General features: G+C 48.5%; 1 protein-coding gene across 3 annotated transcripts in view; it reads right to left on the bottom strand.

Annotated features, from left to right (window-relative positions):
• Positions 1-24,666, bottom strand: part of LOC142580123 (protein O-mannosyl-transferase Tmtc3-like) — an 870,647-nt gene that overhangs the window by 361,934 nt on the left and 484,047 nt on the right. For all 3 annotated transcript variants that reach the window (XM_075690944.1, XM_075690943.1, XM_075690942.1), the window contains 2 exons: positions 20,725-20,861; positions 12,063-12,144 (listed from right to left, as the gene is read on the bottom strand). In XM_075690944.1, the coding sequence (XP_075547059.1) occupies positions 12,063-12,144; positions 20,725-20,861 (219 nt within the window). The remainder of the gene's footprint in view (positions 1-12,062; positions 12,145-20,724; positions 20,862-24,666) is intronic.

Genomic DNA, 24,666 nt, shown 5'->3' with positions numbered 1-24,666 from the left:
TTCTTAACACCCTCTGCTCTGTTCCAGGTCTCACCGCCGCTTTTGTCAGCTCATCCGCAACTGCTGGGCACTGAGGGCCATGGGTTTATTGAAGGAATCATTTGGGAGGTAGTGGCCGAATACTGCACCAGGGAGGCTGTTCTGGTGAGGAAGTGTCTTTGTTGAAGTTTAGTAGGCCTTCCTAATTTAGTTGTACATGGATTAGTATAACCCCACTCGCTCTCGGCATCTTTTGCCGGTGTCAGGCGTCGCTCCAAGCCTGCAGATGTAGTGCACTGGGGGAGGTGAATTTGAAGGTCACCATAGTAAAAAAAAAGAGAAAGAAGACCTTATAGAAGGATTCGAACTTCCGACTACGGCAACCTAGCATTCCACATAGCTCAGTCAGATAATCCTGTAGGCGTGCACGATGCGCTCGCTTGGATCACAAGCAAGGGGCCTCTCAGTGGGCACACATCGGCAGCGCGTTTCGGGCATTTCTGCAGCCCATTTCGTAAATCTTACCTGCCTAAAAATAGATCGATGTATCCGCGATAGATGTGTTTTCCTGATCGCGATGGGTAACTCAATATAGAACGAATTTTAAACGGTTCTGGCCTCGTAGTTGCGGAATCGCAAGTGCGCAGATGGCCGTGAATTTGGCTAGACAAACTCTACAGGCGTACCGGCGATCTTTCACAGTTGCGAATGAAGCTCGTGGTCTACAGGAGTACAAACGGAAACCAGCGAAAACGTATATAAGTGCAATTGTAGAAGAAATAACTGGACGCAAACTACGACTTTTTTTTTTTAGTTGATGAAAATGTGTATGTGAAGTTTGCTACGTTTGTCGTTGCGTTATTTTCTTTTCTGATTGTTTGCGTACGACTGCAAACATTCTCATCACTTTTTCTCTTCCTTTAGCGCTGGATGTTATTAAGGGGAGGGGGGGGCTCTCACTAGATACTTAGCGCGAGGCATGTCGGTAGAGTCAGTTTAAGTCCATTTAGTATATCTCAAATGCCTGAAAACATGCTTGAATTATCAGCGGTATACGAGTTTTGATGATCGCGGCAGGTGGTATGGCATAGTATTTATCAATGCTTCCAACGTCGTGGTTTCAGAGTCCCCCCTACGCAAGCGGCCATGAACGCGGCTAGATACACGATATATTTTCGGCAGAATTGAACAGCACTTATAAGTAGTGTAGAAAGAAAAGAAAATAAGAAAATGAAAAAAAAAACTGTCAGCGTTTACTGTGAATTCACTAGTCGCTTCTGGAGGGAGGCACGCCATACAGTTCACGGTGTCGGCTGCCTGCATCAGGCATCGGAGTGTTTCCGAAGGAGACGGAAAATTTACTGATGCGCCGGGCAAGGCTGAGACAGTCGGATGTGAGGAGGGTGCATTGACAGAGACTTTCGCTCAAAGGCAAATTCTCAGTGGCGAGACGGGCCGCCAAACAATAGTTCTGCGGCGCGCGTAAAATAGGCGACCATGGAAGCGGCCTTGCTCTATGGTCCGAAAGCGCCTAGACGATGCCTCCTTTAAGCTACAGCGCAAGCTTCTGCCTGCGATGAGCACTTCGCGCGGGAAACCTACTGACGTCCCGTTTGCCGCAGAACTTGCAATACATGCAATTTAGCAGTTGCGGATACATGCGCGTGGTCTACAGGAGTAGAAACAGAAACCCGCGAAAACGAATATATATATATATATATATATATATATATATATATATATATATATATATATATATATATATATATATATATATATATATATATATATATATATATATATATATACATATATACAGGATGAGTGAGTGAGTGAGTGCATAAACTTGTATTTGGTCCAGCAAAACGCGATAAAACGCGCACCCGGCTAATCCTACGACGGGGCTGATAGATCTAGTCTGCCGGCCCGGTACGGCCAGGATTTGGTCCTCAAAGACGGGACTTCGCAGGAGCGCGTCCCACTTTTCCTCGGTGAACTTCGTGCCCAGCGACGCGCACTCTCAGAGCATATGAGGCAAAGTAGCAACCTCGCCACAGGCTACGCAAGCAGAATTCGGATAAATCTCGGGTATATGCTGTTAAGGGACGCCGGATTTTGGTAGCAGTTCGTTTGCAGAAGTCTGAGTGTGACCGCCTACGGCCTGCTTAGCTTGGAGTGAGGCGGCGGGAAAACCCTTCTCTCTAAGTAAAAGAATTTAGTGATTTCGTTGTGCGTGATAGAAACGTCTCTGTGTCCGGGGAGAGAGTCGCCCAATCCGAGGGCAGCGCGGTCGGTAAAGCCACCCGCGGCCTCGTGGGCAGACTCGTTGAGGTTCAGAGGAACCCCCTCAATCGCCCCGACGTGTGCAGGGAACCAAAGGATCGAGTGTATGGAGGTGTTGCCGTGTTTCGAGCCTTTCAGAATTTGAATTGCCTGTCGGGCTACCCGGTCTTTCTGGAACGTACTAACGGACTCTTTAGAATCGCTATACACCCTTTCTCTCCGGCCGTCTTGCATGGCGAGTGCAATGGCCACTTGCTCGGCCACCTATGGGTTCGTCGTCCGGACGGAAGCACAGTTGATGACTCTTGCATCACGCTTTCCACTTGCCTTTCGCTACCGCCGGTGCACCAGATCGTGATGTCGTCTGCGTAGATGGTGTATTTGATACCTTCAACTTGGGCCCGATTCCTCGATAGGCCAATCATGCATATGTTGTAGAGAGCAGGCGAAATGACCGAGCCTAGCGGCGTGCCCCACGCGCCCATGAGCACCCCGTCGGAGAAAAAGTCGCCGATCCGCAGCTTCACTTTCCTCCCCGTCAGGAACGAACGAACGTAGTTATATAGTCTAGAGCCCAGCTCGAGGTCTGCGACGCAGGCCCGAATGTATTCGTGGAGAACGCTGTCAAACGCTTTCTCGAGGTCGAGTCCGAGCAGGGCTCTGGTGTCTCTGGTACTGTCGTCGATGATTTGATATTTGATCATCTTCATGGCGCCCTGCGACGAGAGGCCGGCATGGAAGCCAATCATGTTGCGAGTACATATGTTGCTCTCTTCGAGATATCTGTTTAGTCTGTTGAGGACGACGTGCTCCGCCACTTTCCCGACGCAGGAGGTGAGAGAGATGGGTCAGAGGTTCTCCACGTTCGAAGCCTTGCCGGGTTTGGGGATCAGGACGATGTTGGCGGTGTTCCATTGCTCTGGGACGCTGCCGTTTTTCCATGTCTCGTTGGTCTTCTCGGTGAGGTATCCGATCGAACCGTCGTCAAGGTTCCGCAGTATCTTGTTGGTGATTCTGCCGGCACTTGGCGCACACTTCCTTTTGAGCGCCAAAATGGTTTGTCTAATTTCCCCCACAGTGAAGTCTTCGTCCATTTCCGGACGGGCTGGGCCGAGGTTGTTGGGAAACCTGTCTTCCTCGTCTCCGTGCTTTATGGGAAGGTACTTCTCCATGAGCTTGGCAACCAGCTCGTCCCCGGAACAGGATGTGGTAGCTTCGTGGAGGGCTCTGGCGAGCGTGTGTCTCTGACTGGATGTGGTGCTGCCCTCGTCGAGATGTTTTAGCATGCCCCAGGACTTGCCGTTACGCATTTGCCCGTCGATCGAGTCACAGACCTCGTCCCATAGCTGTTTGCCGAGGGTCCGACAGTGATCTTCGATGGCCTTGTTAAGCTCGGAGATCTTTTTCCTTAATCTTCGGTTAAACCTTTGTCCCTTCCATCTAAGAAGCAGCGCCTGATTGGCCTCGATCAAATGGGCCAGCCTACTGTCCACCTTCACTACCTTCAGGTCACTGACGATCTTCTTAGTGGATGACTCGGCGTCACCCTTGATTACCTCGTACCAATCTTCCAGGTCTGGGGACGAGTGCGCTGTCGTTGCCGCGGAGCTTGGGAAAAAGGTCCCAGTCAGTGAAAGTGAATTCACTGGATTTACTTCGGGTGACTTCGAAGCGGGTCTCGAGCACATAATGGTCCCTACCAAAATTTGTTGCGGTGTTACTCCACTCGGCTCCCTCGACGTTCTTCACGAACGCCAGATCGGGGGTGGCGTCTCGGCTCACAGAGTTGCCGATTCGGGTGGGGAACGCCTTGTCCGTGATGAGCGCGAGGTCCATTTCGTTGGCGTTCTGCCACAGACCCCGGACCTTGCTCGTGTCGTAGACGTACCCCCACACTCCGTACGGTGCGTTGAAATCTCCGACGACGACCAGGGGATGGGTGGCGGCCAGGTCGACGGACTTCTTGAGTATCGTTTTGGACTGCTGTCGCGAGTCCCTAGGATTGCTCTAGATGTTGAGTATAAAAACGCTGTTTCTCCGCTGGTTGCGTTGTCTCGTGTTGAGCAGAACCTCCGCGATGACGTATTCGACCTTGCAACTCGCCAGCCTCAGGTCGTGAGACAAGTGTGTAAGCCTCCTGTCAACTAACGTGCATACTCCCCTACCTTCGGCCTGCACGGAGACGGCACGATAACCAGAGAGGGATGCGGCAGAAACGAGGGTTTCCTGTAATGTTATTACTTGTGGTTTGTTAGGTAGCAATCTATAATATTGCTTCAATGGAGCCCTCTTACTGGAGTACTCCTTGCAGTTCCATTGCCAAATTTTAAACTCCTCTTTGGAACTATCCATGATTAGATAAATTGTCTGGAGTACCCGCTGTAAGCACAGGTGCACGCAAGGAGTGCCCCCAGTCTGACGCGCCAATGTGCTTGTAGCCCTGATTTGAGTCCCCGACGCGTTCGGAACAACGACCTGCATCGGAGTTACGGACGTATTATTTGGGATCACCAGACGCTCGAGGGCATCCATGCGATCGGCCAGCGCGGCTACGCCTCTCTTATGGTCTATTAGGACGACTTGCACCTGTGCTAAGCCTTGCTGTAACTGCTGCACGCTCTTAGTGAGCGTGGCCAGCATGCCTTTGATCTCATAAGTTTGCGAATCTGAATCTTCCTTACTGGAAACTGCCCTACGCTTGGTGGCCCCGGCCGAGTCGCAGGCCTGAACTGGGGCTTCTGTGGCGATCGGCGCCGACGCGTTGGACGTAGCACTCTGACTGATTACCGATTTTTTAATCTCTGTCATTTCGTTAGCCATCTTTCTGACCATTTCTTTTAAGTCCGCGTTTTCCTTCTGAAGGCGCGCTACCTCGGAGTCCCTTGCTTGCTCTAGAAGCGGGTCGCGTGGGCCCCGGGGGATCTCGCGTCGGTGCCACCAGCAACCATATCTGCCCACGATAGCGTCGACTTTCTCTTCCTCTGCTGGCCAGCACTGGACCCATACCGGGCCCTGGAGACAGAGCGGCTCCTGGAGCGGCTTCAGGATCTGCCCCTGGACATAGATTTGCCCCTGGACCCGGATCTGCCCCTGGACCCGGAACGGCGTCCGGAAGGCGGAGAGGGGCTCCTGGATCTATAGCTCCCGCGAGCCGCGGAGCGACCGGCGACGGCCGGGAGTGGTCGCTCGCCCATGGCGAGGTCCCAGCTAACTTGGACCAAGATTTTAAGAATACCCAAGAGCTTTAGAGAAATCGTACCGACTGCATAGTAGCCGTAGTCTTATGTACTTACGGCCAGCATTCTTTTCATCACGAAGTATTACAACGCGCTTAACGCCACCTGGAGAGGCTCCAAAACCCGCCGAAACCAACCTATCAACAAGCGAGTTGATAGGTTGGTTTCGGCGGGGTTCCCAAGCACGGTTATCACAGCAGTGGCTGAAGCGATCCTCAAAAAAATCTAAGGTGCCATGGTCAAGAAACCGTGCGCACAAGAAAAACTAGCTGCGAAGCCGGAAGTGGTTCCGTATGTACGTAGGATAGCCCACAATATGAAAAAGGTGACAGACACGGCGTTCCAGTCGTGTTTTCGGCTCCTCGAAAACAAGCTCAGCTCTGTGCCCGCGTCGCGAGCCAAGGTACGAGGAGCAACTGCACCAAAAAACATGGAAAGCAGTTTGTAAAGTGCTGCACCGGTGTGGTATATGAAATACCTTTGACCTGCGGGAAAACCTATGCGGGCCGAACGGGCAGATGCGTGAATGACCGTGCAGCTGAACATGTGCGGTCGCTGAAAGAAGGAGGTGCGCATCTTTCGGAACATTGCGCCACTTGCACTGCGTGTGACCGAGCGGCAGAACATTCGCCACGAAAACAATGCCAGTACTGCAAGAAGTGTGAACCACGGCGCGGAGAGATAAAGATTCTTGGAAGAGGCAGGGAAACAAAGGCACGTGAGGTTTTGGAAGCATTCCATATGAAAAAAAGGAGGAAAAAACTGTGTTAGTGATACTTCCGTGACCCTCTTCAAAAGCGAAATTTCCTATCTAGAACGGTTTGGCAGATGATGCATTATGGTCATTGTGCGCATGCCTGTGATTTTCCTTATTTATATTTGCAGATTTTTCGGTGAATAAAGATAGATGAAGTTGGCGCTTGTCCTGTGTCGTTCTCCCCACTTGTGATCGTCTTAGTTGGCGCTGTTCCTTCCTATTCAAGTATGCACCATCTAGCCCAAATGAATGTTGTGGACGTAGTTGATTTATGATCGTCTGGCTGTCACTAAATTTCACTGTGGCGCGGTCACCAACTGTTTTATTGTTCGGCTTCATAAGAACAGAAAAAAAGTACGCAAAATAAAAGTAACAAAGCTTTTTTATTGGCAATTAACTTGTGAATTACGATGCGCTAGAAACTGAATACTTTTTCATGGTTGCAGTGTACAATTAAATGCACGCACCACCACGGCACAATTGAGTGCAGGAAAGTACCTGAACACGAAATCTCCTACGCTTTTTGTTGCGAAGCGCTAGTTCAAACCAATTTTGATAGCTTCCTTAGTTTCTTTAGCCTTGTCCTCCGCTTTTCGATCTTTTTCTTTTGCATATTGGCGCATTCTGATTGACACGCAGTAGTGTAGCAAATTAGCCATAATCGTTTCCTTATGATCGCACCATGTAAACGCAAACATATGCTTGTCAATCACATTGTCAACTGTTAGTTCATAAGCATCCCATTTCTCAGAGTTCTTTTGAAACTCCGTCTCCGTGGAGAACAACAGGGGAAAAAATGGCTTAGTGGGATGTACCAAGCCATCACGAGTCTTGCAGTTCACAAGTTCAGCCTCTGGTAGTTCACTTACTTCACCAGACTCGGTGAGGCCGCTCTTGCACGATGTGCAAGAAGCCATGTTCACGACCTTGCGGCACACGAAGCTCGTCGCGTAGCATTCAGAGACCGCATAAACGTGGTCAAACGCGACTGCGCACTCCACATTGTACGACATGAGCCCATCCAGTTTTGCTTTCAGCCGTTGAAGTCGGCTTTGCGCCAGATCACGCTGTTCGAATGCCGGCGTGAAATCTTTCAAGGTTAGCATAGATACTTCCTCGGAGCATTCGATTCGACAGTCACCAAATTTTGGAGGTTTCCCCAAACTGTATACCCACAGCATATTCTACAACTGAATAAACGTAGGCATTGAAGGGCGGTCATTTTGTCCCCTTACTTGGCGTATAATGCCGAAGCATTTCTCCGAGACGTATTGGTTGAACTTTGCTGTAAGTACATAAGAATATCCGCACTGACTTAGTAAATACCGCGTCAGCTAAAACGCCGAAAGGAGCGCCACCCAAAGACCCTGAGCTGTTGACTCAGTTAGGAAAGAGTCGCGCCTAGTTTTGAGCGATGTAACCGCTTTTTCCCAGGAATTTAGCCAGTACAGGGCTCATGCCCTAACTCGGAGGTCCTTTGACCCGGCTTTGACGCCTTCAGTGGGCTGGCTGCGTTTCAGTGCATCAAACATATATTTCACGCGAAATGTGAATTCAATAATGCCTTTTACATTCTCGAGGCCTGGCACTCCCCTTTTTGAGCAGACTGCAAGGCCGCTAGCAACAATTCTACTGAAAAGTTGCGTCGCTAGCATCACGCACATTTTTTTGCGTATTCGAAGGGTTAATGCTAGAAAGAATAATTCACGATAGACTCGAGAGCAGGTCATCACGAGTCACGATGATGAGGAAGTAGACCAGTTTTATGAAGATGTTGAATTAGCGATGAGAAAAGTGCAGACTTAGTATTCTGTAGTAATGGGCGACTTCAATGCAAAAGTGGGGGAAAAGCAGGCTGGAGAACAAGAAATTGGCAACTACGGCGTCGATTCTAGGAACGCTAGAGGAAAGATGCTGGTAAAATTCGCAGAAAGGAATAAGCTTCGAATAATGAACACTTTTTCAGGAAGCGTACCAACAGAAAGTGGACCTGGAAAAGCCCTAATGGGGGAACAAGAAATGAAATTGATTTCATACTTTGCGCTGATCCCAGCATAGTGCAGGACGTAGAAGTGATAGGTAGCGTGAAATACAGTGATCATAGGTTAGCGAGGGCTAGCATTTACCTGAATTTGAAGAGAGAAAGAGCGAAATTGGTCAAAAAGAAACAGGTCAACCTAGAGGCAGTAAGGGTAAAAGCAGACAAACTCAGGCTGGTACTTGCAAACAAATATGCAGCCTTACAACAGAGAGGTGATCATGACATAGAATTAATGAATGAAACCGTAACTAGGCTGGCTTCAGAGGCAGCAATTGAAGTGGGAGACAAGCTCTCCCAAGTAAAAAAGAACCTAATAAAGAAACGAAAAAGAATGAAAGTGTCCAACTCAAGAGATAAGATGGAATTCGCGTAACTGTAAGAACTCACCAACAAGACGAAAATAAGTGATATTCGAAACTATAACGTGAGAAAGACTGAAGAAGCCGTAGAAAATGGACGTCGCCTGAAAGCAGTGAGAAAGAAAGTTGGCATAGGAGAAACCAAGATGTATGCACTGAAAGATAAGCAGGGTAATATCAGCAATTTTTATGATATAGTACATGAAGCGGAAGAATTCCATACTGACCTGTATAGTGCCCAGAGGAGTCAGGATACCTCCCTTAGAAATAGCAATGAACAGGATACAGAAACTCCTCCTATAACTAGCGATGAGGTCAGAAGGGCCTTGCAAGACATGAAACGAGGAAGAGCTGCAGGAGGAGATGGAATAACAGTCGATTTAATCGAAGACGGAGGAGACATAATTCTTGGAAAACTGGCGGCTCTTTATACGAAGTCTCTATCGACTGCAACGGTCCCAGAAAACTACAAGAATGCAAACATTATACTAATCAACAAAAAAGGAGACGTTAGAGAACTAAAAAATTATAGGCCCATTAGCTTATTCCCAGTAATATATAAAGTATTTACCAAAATGATCTCCAATAGAATAAGGGCAACAACGGACCTTGGTCAACCATGGGAACAGGCTGGCTTAAGAGTACAATAAGCTTCTCTGAATAAAGGGTAAAATCGGACATCCACCCGTTCGTAGCAATTTGCTACAAAGGAAACCCATACGGGTCCCTCGAGAGAGAAGCCTCATAGTTGAAGGAAAATTCGTCCTGGCCCGGGACTCGAACCTGGGACCACCGCCTTTCCGGGGCAGCCGCTCTACCATCTGAGCTAACCAGGCGGCTAGCAGATGGCAGGGCGAAGTCGAATTTGTCGACAACACGAAGCAAACGCAAGTGTTTCACGTTGTAGTTCTGCGGAAACCCGCAAGGTGGAGAGAAGTAATGAATAAAGGGAAAAATCCGACATCCACCTGTTCGTAGCAATTTACTACAAAGAAAGGCGCTGGTCCCGGGTTCGAGTACTGGACCAGGGCGAATTTTTCTTCAACTATGAGGCTTTTCTTTCGAGGAACCCGTATGGGTTTCCTTTGTAGCAAGTTGCTACAAACGGGTGGATGTCCGATTTTTCCCTTTATTTATTACTTCTCTCCACCTTGCGGGTTTCCACAGAACTATTACGTCATACAGTTGCCTTTGCTTCCAGTTGTCGGCAAATTCGACTTCGCCCTGCCACCTGCTAGCCGCCTGGTTAGCTCAGATGGTAGAGCGGCTGCCCCGGAAAGACGGTGGTCCAGGGTTCAAGTCCCGGATCAGGACGAATTTTTCTTCAACTATGAGGCTTTTCTTTCGAGGAACCAGTATGGGTTTCCTTTGTAGCAAATTGCTACGAACGGGTGGATGTCTGATATTTGCCTTTATTCATTACATCTCTCCACCTTGCGGGTTTCTGCAGAACTACTACGTCAATAAGCTTCTCTATTGGCTTTCGTAGATTATGAAAAGGCATTTGATTCAGTAGAGATACTAGCAGTCATAGATGCATTATGTCTCAAGGTGTACAGAACGCTTACGTAAATACTTTGAAAAATATCTACAGAGGTTCTACAGCTACGTTAATTCAACACAAGAAGAGCAAGAAGATACCTATAAAGAAAGGGGTCAGGCAGGGAGACACAATCTTTCCAATGCTATTCACTGACTGCTTGGAAGAAGTATTCAAGCTATTAAATTGGGAAGGATTATGAGTAAGGATCGACGGCGAATATCTCCGCAACCTTCGGTTTGCCGATGACATTGTTCTATTCAGCAACAATGCAGACGAGTTACAACAAATGATTGAGGAACTAAACAGAGAGAGAGTGCAAGAGTGGGGTTGAAGATTAATGTGCAGAAAAGAAAGATAATGATGAATAGCCGGGTAAGGGAACAAGAGTTCAAGATCGCCAGTCAGCCTCTACAGTCTGTGAAGGAGTACGTTAACTAGGTCAATTAATTACAGGGAATCCTGATCATAAGAAGGAAATTAATAGAAGAATAACGATGGGTTTGATCGCATACGGGAGACATAGTCAATTCCTGGCTGGAAGCTTACCATTATCATTGAAAAGAAACGTGTACAATCAGTGCATTTTACCAGGCCTGACATATGGAGCAGAGACTTGGAGACTAACAAAGAAGCTTGAGAAGAAATTAAAGACCGCGCAAAGAGCGGTGGAACGAACATTGCTAGGCATAGCGTTAAGAGGCAGCAAGAGAGCGCTTTGGATCAGAGAGCAAACAGGTACAGACGATATTCTAATTGACATCAAGAGAGAAAAATGGAGCTGGGCAGGTCATGTAATGCGCCTGTTAGATAACCGTTTGACCATTATGGTTACAGAACGGGTGCGAAGAGAAGGGAAGCGCAGTCGCGGACGGCAGAACAATAGTTGGAGCGATGAAATCAGGAAATTCGCGGGCGGTAGTAGGAATCGGTTGTTGCAGGATAGAAGTAATTGGAGATCCTATGGAGAGGCCTTCGTCCTGCAGAGGACATGAAACAGGCGGCGGCGCTGCTGATGATGATGAAATAGAGGTGTGCCTCCTAATGAGTTACCATGGAAGCCCCTTGCATGACTATGCCTACTCTGAGCATATACAAAGCGCCTCAACAACATCCATTTCTCGAGTTTTATTTTCTGAAAAAAAAGTTACAAAAAATAAATCCTGGAACATTACTGAATATAGGATATGAATGTGAATTCAAAAACACGACGAAATCCGCACGAATTCGCGACCACGCCGAACACCATTCGACGATTAGATCACCAACGGTATGACAAAGCAAAAACTTCCGCACGTGATGTGCAAGCAACGAAGCAAACGCTGCTGCGCCGCAACTCTCACTGATTTGTTTGATTGGGCTTCGTAAACGTCAGTGCAGACCTCACAACGAATACACTAGGCAAGGTAGCCGTGACTTGGAGGGATGTGCGCGTGAGTCTGCATTTTTTATGTGATAGAAAAAAAAAGAGCAGACGGAAAATGCCGTTTGGAAGCTTCAGTATCGTGCAAATGACGAAAAGAACGAAATATCGAATGCCGGTGACATTCCCCGATCCTCCAGCCTTTCTTCTTGCCTATTTACATTTATAAATGGGGATATGTGTATTCTCTTAACTGCCTCCGACACCTGCACGCGGCTGCACGTCTAGGTTAAACAGGGCGGCGATGGCGGCAAGTAGGGAGCAGCCAAGTGCACCACGCCACTGCGTGCTCGAATGTGAGGAAGCCGTCGTGCACGGCAAGCGACAGAGGCCGAGATGGAAACTGAACACGACAGCCCTGTTACGTAGACGGGGCTCACGCGTCTCTACGGTACCTACTCCGGCAGATCGCGGGTCCGAGGGATGCCTCGTGCACGCACTTACCGCTTCGGTGTGCACCGGGTGAACGGCGAAGAGCAGAGCAGCGGCGACACTGGCCCTGGCGGGGACCACCATGGTGCAGACCCTGCGGTTGAGGACAAAACGAGCGACGAACGCGCTTCAGACGACTGCTTCCGTGGCTGCATCTAAGCTCAGGAGCGCGTTCTTCTCGGAAACGACTGCACCACTTTTGATGGGGTTCGCTGCATTTAAAAGAAAAAAAGCTAAAACGTACTGAATCGAGGAAATAGCGAAATCTTTCGTTTAGGCTACAATTTCTTTTAATTCTTGAAATTTACGGCATTTCAATAAACCAACGAATTAGGTTTACAACTCTGTAGGTCCGCGTGTAGAACACAACACAATTCTGTAAGCAGCGCCTGATAGTACATCTTGTTACGTCCGACATGCGAAAGCTGACGACTTCGGGGAAGCGACTGTCCCAAAACCGAACGGCGCCACCATGTCTACTGCGGCGACTTGCTTTGAAACGACGACACTACGACAGTCCCCAACCCATCGGCGCCATCATGTCTGGGCGCGGTCGGCGGACCAAGTATTTTTAGTGGATTCGCCGTCACCGTCACGGTTTGTTTGAAGCGGTGGAACTCCTGGAAGAAGGTGCTTTGCGGCACCGTCTCACAGGTCTTAGAAGTCGTCATTCAATGGACAGACGCAGCGGCCACTGTCTGCGGGGTCAACTCTGGGACCAAGAGGCGCCTGACCCGTATCTGCGAGAACCCTCTTACCTCAGTGTGGTCAATGAAAACTGTGCGGAAGTGAGTGTGTAAACACTCCCCCTCAAAGCAGGGTCGGTTACGATGACTTTGGACGCTCCGAATTGGTCGACGGTTGATTGGCCGTTTTCCCTGGCTAGGGATCTAGGGAGGACATAGTGTTTATAAGCAGCCGTGGTGCGGCTGCTAGGGGTGCATTCCTCTTTCAGTCATGCTAGACTGATGAACTGTAACGTTCTTATGTAGATACTGTAAATAAATCCGATATTCCTCGTTCTCGATGAGAACAAGTCTTCAACAACGTCCTCAGCGTGGATTAGTTGGGCGACGGTATGGGCCAGCTGCCATCTATTTCATGCGTGACCACAACCATTACAATGTAAAGCGGGAACATACTAATTTATTACACAACACTATGAAATACGCCACAAATGTGTAAGCAGGACTTCTGCGAAACCCTCGTAAACATTGCAACCATTTCAATTAAAGGGCAAATTCATACATTACGTTCGTACGCTTTGGACGATTCCGTACGATTACTTTTATGTTTAAATATACTTGAGTTTATAATTGTGCTATTCGATTTTTGATGAATCCCACCTGGTTGCGTGCCGCAGTCGCTAAGGCACTACTGCTACTGAAACAACACGGGGAGACACTTTTGCAAAACCCTCATAAACATTGCGACCATTTCAATGAAAGGGCAAATTCATACATTACGTTCGTACGCTTCAGACGATTCCGTTAGATTACTGTTGTTTAAATATACTTAAATTTATAAGTGTGCTATACGATTTTTGACGAATCCCACTTGGTTACGTGCCACTGTCGTATAAGGCACTACTGCTACTGATACAACACGAACCACTCTCCCACCGCTGGTTATACTTACGAGTGAATTAAATGCGACAGTAGCCTGAGCGTCCCTCTATGAGCATGTGATCCATGTTTTGCCTGCTGCGGCTTGCTGTCTCAGCAAAGAAAAAAGTCTGAGAGTGACGGTATCAAATTATCGCTTACAAGCGCGGTGCTCTTATCAGCCACCAAGGCAATGTAAGATACCGTTCAGAGATATATATATATATATATATATATATATATATATATATATATATATATATATATATATATATATATATCAACGAGAAGAAAGGGGGTTAACCGAGGGGCCCGATTTTTATTAGTCATATCATAAGAAGCCAACAAACACTGACACCAAGGACAACATAAGGGAAAATTACTTGTGCTAATAAATGAAGTAATGAAACGATAAATTAATGGAAATTAAAGTGGATGAAGAAACAACTTGCCGCAGGTGGGAACCGAACCCACAACCTTCGCATTTCGCGTGCGATGCTCTACCAATCGAGCTACCGCGGCGCTGTTTTCCCATCCACTTTCTTGGATATTTATGTGTCCTAGTAGAACCCTGGGAGTGTTAGCCAGCGCCGCCACTCACAGACCTTGGCGGCGGACGTGGAACGTCCTTCATGCCGCAGGCGTCACGAGAAGGTGATCTTTTTGGGCGAAGGCAACTGGTCAATAAACCCGCATATGCTACCTAAAGGCATCAATGTTGCCGGATTCGGGACCCTCGTTATGTAATCAACGAGAAGAAAGGGGGTTAACGGAGGGGCCCGATTTTTATTAGTCATATCATAAGAAGCCAAAAAACACTGACACCAAGGACAACATAGGGGGAAATTACTTGTGCTAATAAATGAAGTAATGAAACGATAAATTAATGGAAAGTAAAGTGGATGAAGAAACAACTTGCCGCAGGTGGGAACCGAACCCACAACGAATATATATATATATATATATATATATATATATATATATATATATATATATATATTGTCACGAGCTCTGTCATGGACGTGTCATTTCCGCACTGCGTGGTCTCAGTGACCAATGGATGCGCGGAGCTGTGGGTGCTAAACTGTTCCACTGAAGCGGCAGTGCTACCTCAAGGCCTAAAGATTGCCACGTTTCGGGAAGACTCGCCCGTATCGGTGGCGGCAGTTACAGAGCTACCCGATGGAAGAGCAACCGGTGTCTCGAGCCCCGGGAGCTCAAAGATACTTTCCATGATTCATAAATCACTCAGTGATCACGAGCGTCGAGTGTTGATGGCCCTGCTTACAAAACACACCTCGGTATTCGACTTTGCGCAGCACGATGGCCCGCCATCGATTCCTGCGTCCAGAACTCGTCCCTGCATCAACACAGGAGCCGCCCAGCCAATCCGACAAAAACACTAGCGTGTGTCCCCGTCAGAACGCAAGATAATCAGCGATCAAGTCCAAGAAATGCTATGCAAAGGCGTCAGTCGAGAATCATCTAGTCCTTGGGCAGCCCCCGTGATGTGAAGAAGACGCTACGTGGCGGTTCTGCGTTTATTATCGTCGCCTAAACACCAATACTGAGAAAGATATATATCCGCTCCCACGAATTGACGACGCCATCGACTGTCTTTTTGCGGCATCTTACTTTTCCTCTATTGATTTACGGTCAGGTTATTGGCAAATTCCTATACACAAGGACGACAGAGAAAAGACAGCATCTGTAACGCCCGACGGTCTATTTGAGTTTAATGTGATTGTTCTGTGCGCATCGCGAATGCACGGCCAGACTTTTCTTTCAAGAGGGAAGCGAGCCTTCCTTACTTTTATTGCTTTCTCTTCCACTGACCCCCCGCGGACTCCGAGCTGTGCGCGAGAGAAAGGACCCGCTCCCTCTGTTCTGTTTCTGAAAGTGACCCAGTGACGACGCTTCAGGCTGTCGAGTGTTGTTTCCCGGGCCTGGGGGCGGCGACGGAGGTTCTCGAACTGGAAATCTCTCACTCGTGCTGTAGCAAGTCTGATCCAGGTTGCCCATCGCGCAAAGAACGCATCACAAGGAGAGGTAGCTCCCGTTGAGGTGTTCTGCAAAGCCAGGCTCGTCATCACTCGCGCAGTACAGCAGGACGCATTTTATGAAGAGATATGCTGTATCCAGAGAGGAGAGTAGGTTCACAAGACAAGCTCGCTTCGAAGGCTTGACCCATTCTTAGACGCCAACGGCTTGATCCGCGTCGGCGGCCGCTTGAACAGAAGCGACCTTCCAGACGACGAGAAGCACCCTCTCTTATTGCCGGGTCGGCACCATGTGGCGACGCTTCTCGTGCGCCACCACCATGAATGCGTGCAACACCAGGGCCGACACTTCACAGAAGGAGCCGTACGAGCTGCTGGGTATTGGATCGTCGGAGGTAAAAGGTGCATCTCATCCGTGCTGCAAGCATGCATTTCATGCAAGAAGCTGCGAGGGCGCTTTCACGACCAGAAGATGGCTGACCTTCCGGCAGACCGAATCAGCACAGATCCTCCTTTCACGAATGTTGGAATCGATGTTTTCGGTCCCTGGATGATTGCCTCTCGCCGAACGAGAGGTGGTGTTGCAAACAGCAAGCGCTGGGCAGTCATGTTCACTTGCTTAAGCATTCGCGCAGTGCACATTGAGCTGATCGAATCAATGGATACGTCGAGTTTCATTAATGCCTTCCGAATGTTCCTAGCAATGCGAGGGCCCATCAAGCTAATACGCTCTGACTGTGGGACCAATTTTATCGGAGCTTGCAGAGAACTTGGAATCAGCGCAGAGGGCATTCATCGCTCACAAATAGGCAAGTTCCTCAGCGGAAACGGCTGCAAATGGATATTCAATCCACCGCACGCGTCCCATATGGGCGGTGCGTGGGAGCGGATGATCGGCATTGCACGCCGCATTCTTGACTCAATGCTCATGCAGTCACGTCATCAACGACTCACCCATGACATTCTTGCAACCTTTTTGGCAGAAGTGGCGGCCATCATTAATGCCAGGCCCATAACTCCTACTTCGTCTGACCCCGAAGATCCCACAATCCTAACTCCGGCGACACTCTTAACCCAAAAACACGGAAGCGCATCTGTAACAACTGGGCAGTTAGATACAAGCAACCTATACAAACGGCATTGGCGTCTCGTGCAAAACCTGGCTGACGAGTTCTGGAAGCGCTGGCGCACAACGTATGTCACTACTTTGCAGCAACACCGAAAATGGCAAGCAGCAAAACCCGACCTCAAAGAAGGCGACGTCGTTCTGCTCAGGGATAAAGAAGCGACCCGCAACGACTGGCCCGTCGGAGTGATTACGCGAAGCCTGCCCAGCGCAGATGGAAGGGTGCGCAAGGTCGAGGTGAAAACAGCCAAAGACGGGGTTGTGAAAACATTCTTCCGACCAACAACAGAAGTTGTGCGTTTGCTGTGACCGTGATATAGTGGTGGCGTCTTAACAACGAAAGACACCAGACGGGGAGTGTTCTGTGCGCATCGCGAATGCACGGCCAGACTTTTCTTTCAAGAGGGAAGCGAGCCTTCCTAACTTTTATTGCTTTCTCTTTCACTGGCCCCCGCGGACTCCGAGCTGTGCGCGAAAGAAAGGACCCCGCTCCCTCCGTTCGGTTCCTGGAAGTGACCCAGTGACGACGTTTCAGGCTGTCGAGTGTTGTTTCCCGGGCCTGGGGGCGGCGACGGACATGGAAACCGCGGTTGGAAAAGCGCGGGACGGGCAGACTCGCCCCACCGGTCATAGAGACCGGACCACTTTTTTACGGGGCTAAAACTGAACGTGTTGTGTATTTTTAACTTGCTTTTTTGACCTTCTCAGTGTAATTAAACTTTGTTTTAAATGTTCAACTGCGTTCGACCCGTAATTTAGCTGGACAGCGGACGCTTTGATCCCGTCAAGTGCGATCCGCGAGGCCAGCATAGTGATGCCTTTCGGGTTGTGTAACGCGCCCGCAACGTTCGAAAGGTTCATGGACACGATATTACGCGGCTTAAAATTGGAAGTTTGCATGTGTTACCTAGACGACGTTGTGATCTTCGGGCGAACGTTTAGTGAGCACAACAAACGTTTGGACTTGGTCTTGAACAGTTTGGAGAAAGCGGGTCTTGTGCCCAATGAAAAAAAAAAGCCGTTTTGGGGAACGACAAACTTTTGCGCTAAGACAACAGGCCGCTAAAGAAGGCATCCGACCAGATCCACAAAAGACTGCGGCCGTAGAAGCATTTCAGGTACCCAACTCTGTCAAGCAGTTAAAAAGTTTCTTGGGCTCGTGCTCCTACTTTCGCTGACTCATTCCCCGGTTTGCTGACATGGCTTATCCCTTAACACGCCTTCTCCAAAAAGGCGTTCCCTTTGAGTGGACTGCAGATTCCGACTCATCGTTTCGCCAGCTCCCACGACCTACAACGGAGCCACCAACAGAAGAGCTACGCCGAGGCCGTCACTTCGTCGGACTTTCGCCGTCGAGCTCAATCATGGCCACACAGCAAAATACTCTCACCAGCAGTGCCTTGGCGAGCCCAGTCCCTATCCAGCCCTACCGAGAGCCACGCACGTTCTTGGCGAAGGCAGAGGAAGATGTGGACGAGTGGTTAACCCATTACGAAAGGATAAGCCAACACAATAACTGGAACACTGCCACTCAGCTTAGGAACGTTGTTTTCTTCTTGGCCAGCACGGCGTTGGAATGGTAGGACAACCATGCGGACATGCTAACTACATGGACACGCTTCGTTGAGGAGATCAAGATGTGTTTCGGTGACTCGGACGCAAAGAAGAAACGTGCGGAATTCACATTAGCCCAGAGAGCTCAGGTACCCGGCGAGACTTGCACTACCAATATCGAAGAAATTTTTGAAGCTGTCCCGAACCGTCAACCCTCAAATGACAGAGGAAAAGTGGTGCACGTCGTAAACGGAATAGCGGAAGACGTGTACAACTTCCTCATTGGTAAAAAGAACTTGAACAGTGTATCAGAACGGATACGGCACTGCCGTACGTGCGAGGCGCTGAAGGCTCGCCGAATTACACCAAAGTTTGGATGGCTGGCCAACGTAACGACTGCAGCGAGTGTTGACACGAGTCCTCCGCTCCCAGACCTTTCGTCCGCCATCCGCCAGATAGTCCGCGAGGACCTCCAGCGCCATGACGAACAGGCACGTTACGCGGCGCCACGTTGCAGCTCCTCCGTTTTCCGAGACACTCTTTGGGAACCCCCTTCGGCTACTTGGAACCACTCGGTGAACGTCGCGGATCTTAACGGCTCCAGAGACGAACCGCATTACATTACGACCGAACCACCACGCAATGAATCGCCAAATCTACGTTTTGATCCACGCCCCCGCAACTTTCGTCCACGAAGACTTGCCGCTACCTACGACTTTCAAGGGGAAGAGCCTCGTTACCCTCAACTGATGTCTTCGGCAGAATACTTCACTCCGCATTCTGAAGTTCGCCCTTTGCCAGTGTGTTACTTCTGCGGCATGCCTGGTCATATAGCTAGGTACTCTACACGACCCCGAGCATCGAACCAGGGATCATTAGCGCCGACTATGCGGTCTAGAGGTCGTACACTGCGCACTCAGTGGCCAGGAGACTCCACTTCAGGAAGCCACTTCCGAGAGGACCGATGCACCGCCCAGAAGACCTACTTTGGAGAAGAAAGTACCCGATGAATCTGGTTGATAGGCGCGTTTTTGAGAGCGGTCCCGCGGCAGCTTGACTAACGACGTTCTCTTCTTTCTTCCACCTGGTTGTCTGCGCGGCAGCCGCGGTTCATGTCAGAGCTCGTGACCATATATATATATATATATATATATATGCATATATATGCAATGAGCAGCTGCTTCAAGGTGTACCAGAAAGAAACGCTCCCAAATATTACGATGCCGCATACCTCCCTTAAAGCTTTACTAGGGAAGAACTGGTCTGGAGGTGTCTCATCTCTCATGAAATTAAATCAACATCGAAATTTCCATCCCCCCGTCTTAGATCCACACAAAAAGTTTCCATTTCGTGATTTTGGCTCACGCTGAAGTTTCTGTTTTATGCTTTCTGTGAGCTTCGGATCTCGGCTATAGCTAGAGAGAAGCGTGTGCTATGTTTAATTTTATAAGCTAAGTAAAATTGTTTTTAGGTTGCCTTCCTTTTTCCACTCAGTGGTCTTTCAACTCTTCTTATCCCTGATTATTTAGTCCACCAGCACTATGCGCAACTCTACAGGAGCTTTTTAATTCATGTAGTATGCTCTCTGAGCTTAGCATCATTGGGATTCCATGCCCACTTTTTTCTCTTGCATGCTACTCGCTGCTTCTATGGTTCCTCCTATTACCCGGTTCTTGACTTATCCTGCTAGTTGGTACAGATCATAGCTGGGAATACTCATAATTGCCTTTTGCTTAGTGCTGCTGTAGCCCTGTACGTTCATATATTGAGCTTTTTTGTTCTTTTTTTTTCATGTTCGAGTACCCAGACAATGAAAACGTTCTGAAATTACGTTTCGTAGCCTTGGGCTTTCATCAAATCCAACAGCCATTGTTTCCATGGGACCGCTTTGAGCTACAGAAACGTCTTTATTGCAATTCCCAACATTTTTAGGGAAGTTGCCTCTATATTCTATTTGGTTCTACTTATTTATCATAATCAAATTTTTCGGAAGGTGTACCCCTAACAGATGTCTATCATCCGCTGAATTCTTGGCCGATCCCACCGAGTTGGTAGGTGCCAATGGCTATAGGGTCATTATCACAACTATTATTAGGGACGAAACCCCCCCCACTCCAATCTGAAATTTCAAAAAGAAAAAAAAAGAAAAAAAAAACACAAGAAAGGGTTCTTTTGCCTTTCGCGTTTTCTATGCATTTTAGAAGTTATACCAAAATTCTTTTCATTTTCGCCATCTTTTCAATGGTGGAATTTCTTTGGCTCTCACCCATGCTGTAATATTCTTGGTTGGCTATGACAGTATTCACTAAACAAGCACCGTTGCATGATTACCTGCTTTTTGGGCATTGTGAGCCATTGTCCGGTGACAAGGTCTCTGGCGAGTGGCTCACCTGAGGAAGAGCACGCCGACCAGCGAGTGGAGAAGCACGTTGCCCACGTGGTATCCCATGGGGCGCAGCTCGTGCAGCCAGTAATTGAGCCGGAAGGTGAGCACGCAGAGCGGCCGGTAGGACTTGTGGCTCTGCTCCTGCAACCGCGTTTGGCCAACGGTCAGACGAGGGACGCCGAAATTAGGCTACACATACGTGCGCATTAGTCGAAATGAAGTGCATTATTAGGCGACAATAAGCGTAGCAAGAAAAAGAACTAGGCCACAGCTTAGCACCGCTAACCCTCAAAGTACGCGTACTAAGTAAGAATGTGATGATTCTCACGACTCGACAGCTGCGCGCGCGTGCCTCACGGGCGACTTTGCACACTCTCATTTATCAACGTTTCCGTACGTCTTATAAACTCGCGATATTGTACACACTGCGACGCCCACTCCGATGCGCTCAATACACCTCATCAGCCTGGTTACGCCCACTGCAGGGCAGAGGCCTCTCCCATACTTCTCCAACCACCCCGGTCATGTACTAATTGTGACCATGTTGTCCCTGCAAACTTCTTAATCTCATCCGCCCACCTAACTTTCTGCCGTACCCTGCTACGCTTCCCTTCCCTTGGAATCCAGACTGTATCCCTTAATGACCATCGCTTATCTTCCCTCCTCATTACATGTCCTGCCCATGCCCATTTCTTTTTCTTGATTTCAACTAAGATGTAATTAACTCGCGTTTGTTCCCTCACCCAATCTGCTCTTTTCTTATCCCTTAACGTTACACCTATCATCCTTCTTTCCATAGCTCGTTGCGTCGTCGTCAATTTAAGTAGAATCCTTTTCGTAAGCCTCCAAGTTTATGCCCCGTACGTGTGTACTGGTAAGGCACAGCTATTATACACTCTTCTCTTGAGAGATAATGGCAACCTGCAGTTCATGATCTGAGAATGCCTGCGAAACGCACCCCAGCCCATTCTTATTCTTCTGATTATTTCAGTCCCATGATCCGGATCTGCGGTCACTACCTGTCCTAAGTAGATGTATTCCTTTACCACTTCCAGTGCCTCGCTACCTATCGTAAACGGCTGTTAGCTTCTGAGACTGTTAAACATTAGTTTAGTTTTCTGCAGATTAATTCTTAGACCTACACTTCTGCTCTGCCTCTTTAGGTCAGTGAGCATGCATTGCAATTGGTCCCCTGACTTATTAAGCAAGGCAATATCATCAGCGAATGGCAAGTTACTAAGGTATTCTCCATTAACTTTGATCCTCAATTCTTCCCAATCCAGGTCTCTGAATACCTCCTGCAAACACGCTGTGAATAGCATTGGAGAGATCGTATCTCCCTGCCTGACGCCTATCTTTATAGAGATTTTGTTGCTTTCTTTATTGACGACTGCGGTGGCTGTGGAGCCGCTACAGATATCTTTCAGTATATTTATATACGGCTCGTCTACAACCTGATTCCGTAATGCCTCCATGACTGTTGAGGTTTCGACTGAATCAAACGCTTTCTCGTAATCAATGAAAGCTATATATAAGGGTTGGTTATATTCTGCACATTTCTCTATCACCTGATTGATAGTGTGAATATGTTCTACTGTTGAGTAGCCGTTACGGAATCCTGGCTGGTCCTTTGGTTGACAGAAATCTAAGGTGTTCCTGATTCTATTTGCGATTAACTTAGTAAATACTTTGTAGACAACGGACAGTAAGCTGATCGGTCTATAATTTTTCAAGTCTTTGGCATCCCACTTTCTTATCGATTAGGATTATGCTAGCGTTCTTCCAAGATTCCGGTATGCTCGAAGTCATGAGGCATTGCGTATAGAGGGTGCCCAGTTTTTCCAGGACAATATGCCAACCATCCTATAACAATTCTGCTGTTACCTGATCCTGAGGTCCCTGAGGTCCTGAGGTATCTGAGGTCAGTTTATCCTTGAAACAAACAATGTGACGACAGCGTCACCCACTATATGTGTGGAGAAGGTGAACACGAAGCAGAGGCGCGCAACCGTTGTCACTTCATGTGGAATATGAGAACATAATTCAAGACGGCCTCTACAACGGGAAAGCTGAGCCGCTAGAACGCTAAGGAGCCGTTGAGGACAAGCCAATGCCGTGCACAGCTGTAGAAGTCGAGTAGGTGTCAGAAAATCATAAAGGCTGCTGGCGCGATTGCGTTCGCCAGGTTCCTCCAATGCTCAAGCCTCGCTGGATTGAAGGAAAAGAAAATGCGTATGAGACAGAGGATATCAACTGGCAATCTCAGTATCTGGAACCTTGGCGGGACAATGTGGATGTTTTCTTGATTTGTGAATTTCTTGCAAATGTTTCGGATTGCACGGGTACCGGCACCAGTGGAGGACATCGAAACGATTAGGGGAGCCAGGCTTCAACAGCCGTCACCGAAACACCCGCCATTTTGGATGCCACACGCACACCAGAGGCTGTCGTATAATAATGAGTGGGAGGAATCATCAAGGAACCGAAACTGCAGGTTCAGAAAGCACCACGACAGCGGGAGAACTGAGATGTGACGAAGCCCGCGGCACGACGATAAGCTTGCGTTCCAATCGGTGAGAAAGGAAGTGAAGTTACAAATTCGTTCACGTGCACGACATAGATGACCACTTTGAAGAACCACCTCTCGCAAGCAGTGCTATCAAAATCGTTCGTTCAAGGCTTCTCAATTTTCAACCAGCTAGCAAGGAAAGTCGAGCACGGAGGATGAAAACATACGGAAACCACACGGCGATCAAATCTAGGCCTTTGGGACACGAGAGAAGCAACACACACAGGAACGAGGCACGAGTCATGCAACAACAATAGAGAGTTTTAGAATTGGGGGCCCAAGCGGCTTGGGGACCCAAGAAAATTGCGCGCCGCAAGTGCGCATGCGCAGAACCCAAGCCAGTCTTGGGTTCTTGCGTTCGCGTTAACCCAAGACCCAAGAATCGAAAACTAGCGTGGGCCCCCAAGCCGTCTTGGGCCGCCCTCGCGGGTGACAGCGATAGCGTACAGCAGATGGTCGCAGGGCAAACTTTATTTACTTCGACTGATTTTCGCCATTTCACGCGGGTGAACTCGCAGTTTTTTTGCCGCGGGTCACAAGGAAACACCAACTAAGAGCGCTTGGCTTCGATTGGCTTTGCTTGGCTTAGAATCGCACACTTAATTCGTAATGCTAACCGGTACTAACAGTTTTTTACACATTATTGTTCGTTCTTTTTGCTCAAAAATGTATTCTGTTTGTTTTCACTTGTAAGAAAAGAGATTCATTTTTTTTTCTTTCAAGCACGTTTCTATTTTCCACACTGCGGCGCCCCGAGCGCTCAACCCAACGCTGTCTGCGTTCGACCCAATCCTCAAACTCTGCTGCTCATCTAAACCCAAGAGCAACCGACGCAACACGGCTTGGGGACCCAGAGCCTTGCGCCCCCAATTCTAAAACTCTCTAATAAGAACGATTTGGAAGCGCGACACGTATGCGAAGCGCCGACCACTAAGGGAAAACATACATCCGGAAAAAAACGTTGTCAAGGTGAAACTAAAAGACACACGGCGAAAAGTCCGTTCGCGCTTCGTATGCCATCGAGAGTAGAGGCGGCTATGGGATTGAAAGAAAACGGTTCGAAAGATATGACCGTCAAACAGGCGGCACGCGTAAAAAGAAGTCTGCTCACACTGTGCGACCGAGCAGAAGTTGCGAGAGCCGCGTAGCGAACAGCCGGTGGGAGGCGCAACTGACCAGGCCACCGTGAAAGGTTCCAAAACGGGTCGCTCGAATGTGTCGCCCACGTTTACGACTCTCCGATAACTTCTTTCCACGCTGCCAAACAAGTTTGCTGGCGAGCACTCTGCAGTGTGAGCTTTTTTCACCACCTCCTCACGTTCGAGACTGTCCCGTAGGTTTGCTTGTTCGCCTTTTGCGAGTGCACCATAATCACCA

The sequence above is a fragment of the Dermacentor variabilis genome, chromosome 4 (assembly GCF_050947875.1).
Source record: "Dermacentor variabilis isolate Ectoservices chromosome 4, ASM5094787v1, whole genome shotgun sequence".
NCBI classification, from domain to species: Eukaryota; Metazoa; Arthropoda; class Arachnida; order Ixodida; family Ixodidae; genus Dermacentor; species Dermacentor variabilis.
This window is presented reverse-complemented; position numbering and strand designations above follow the sequence as displayed.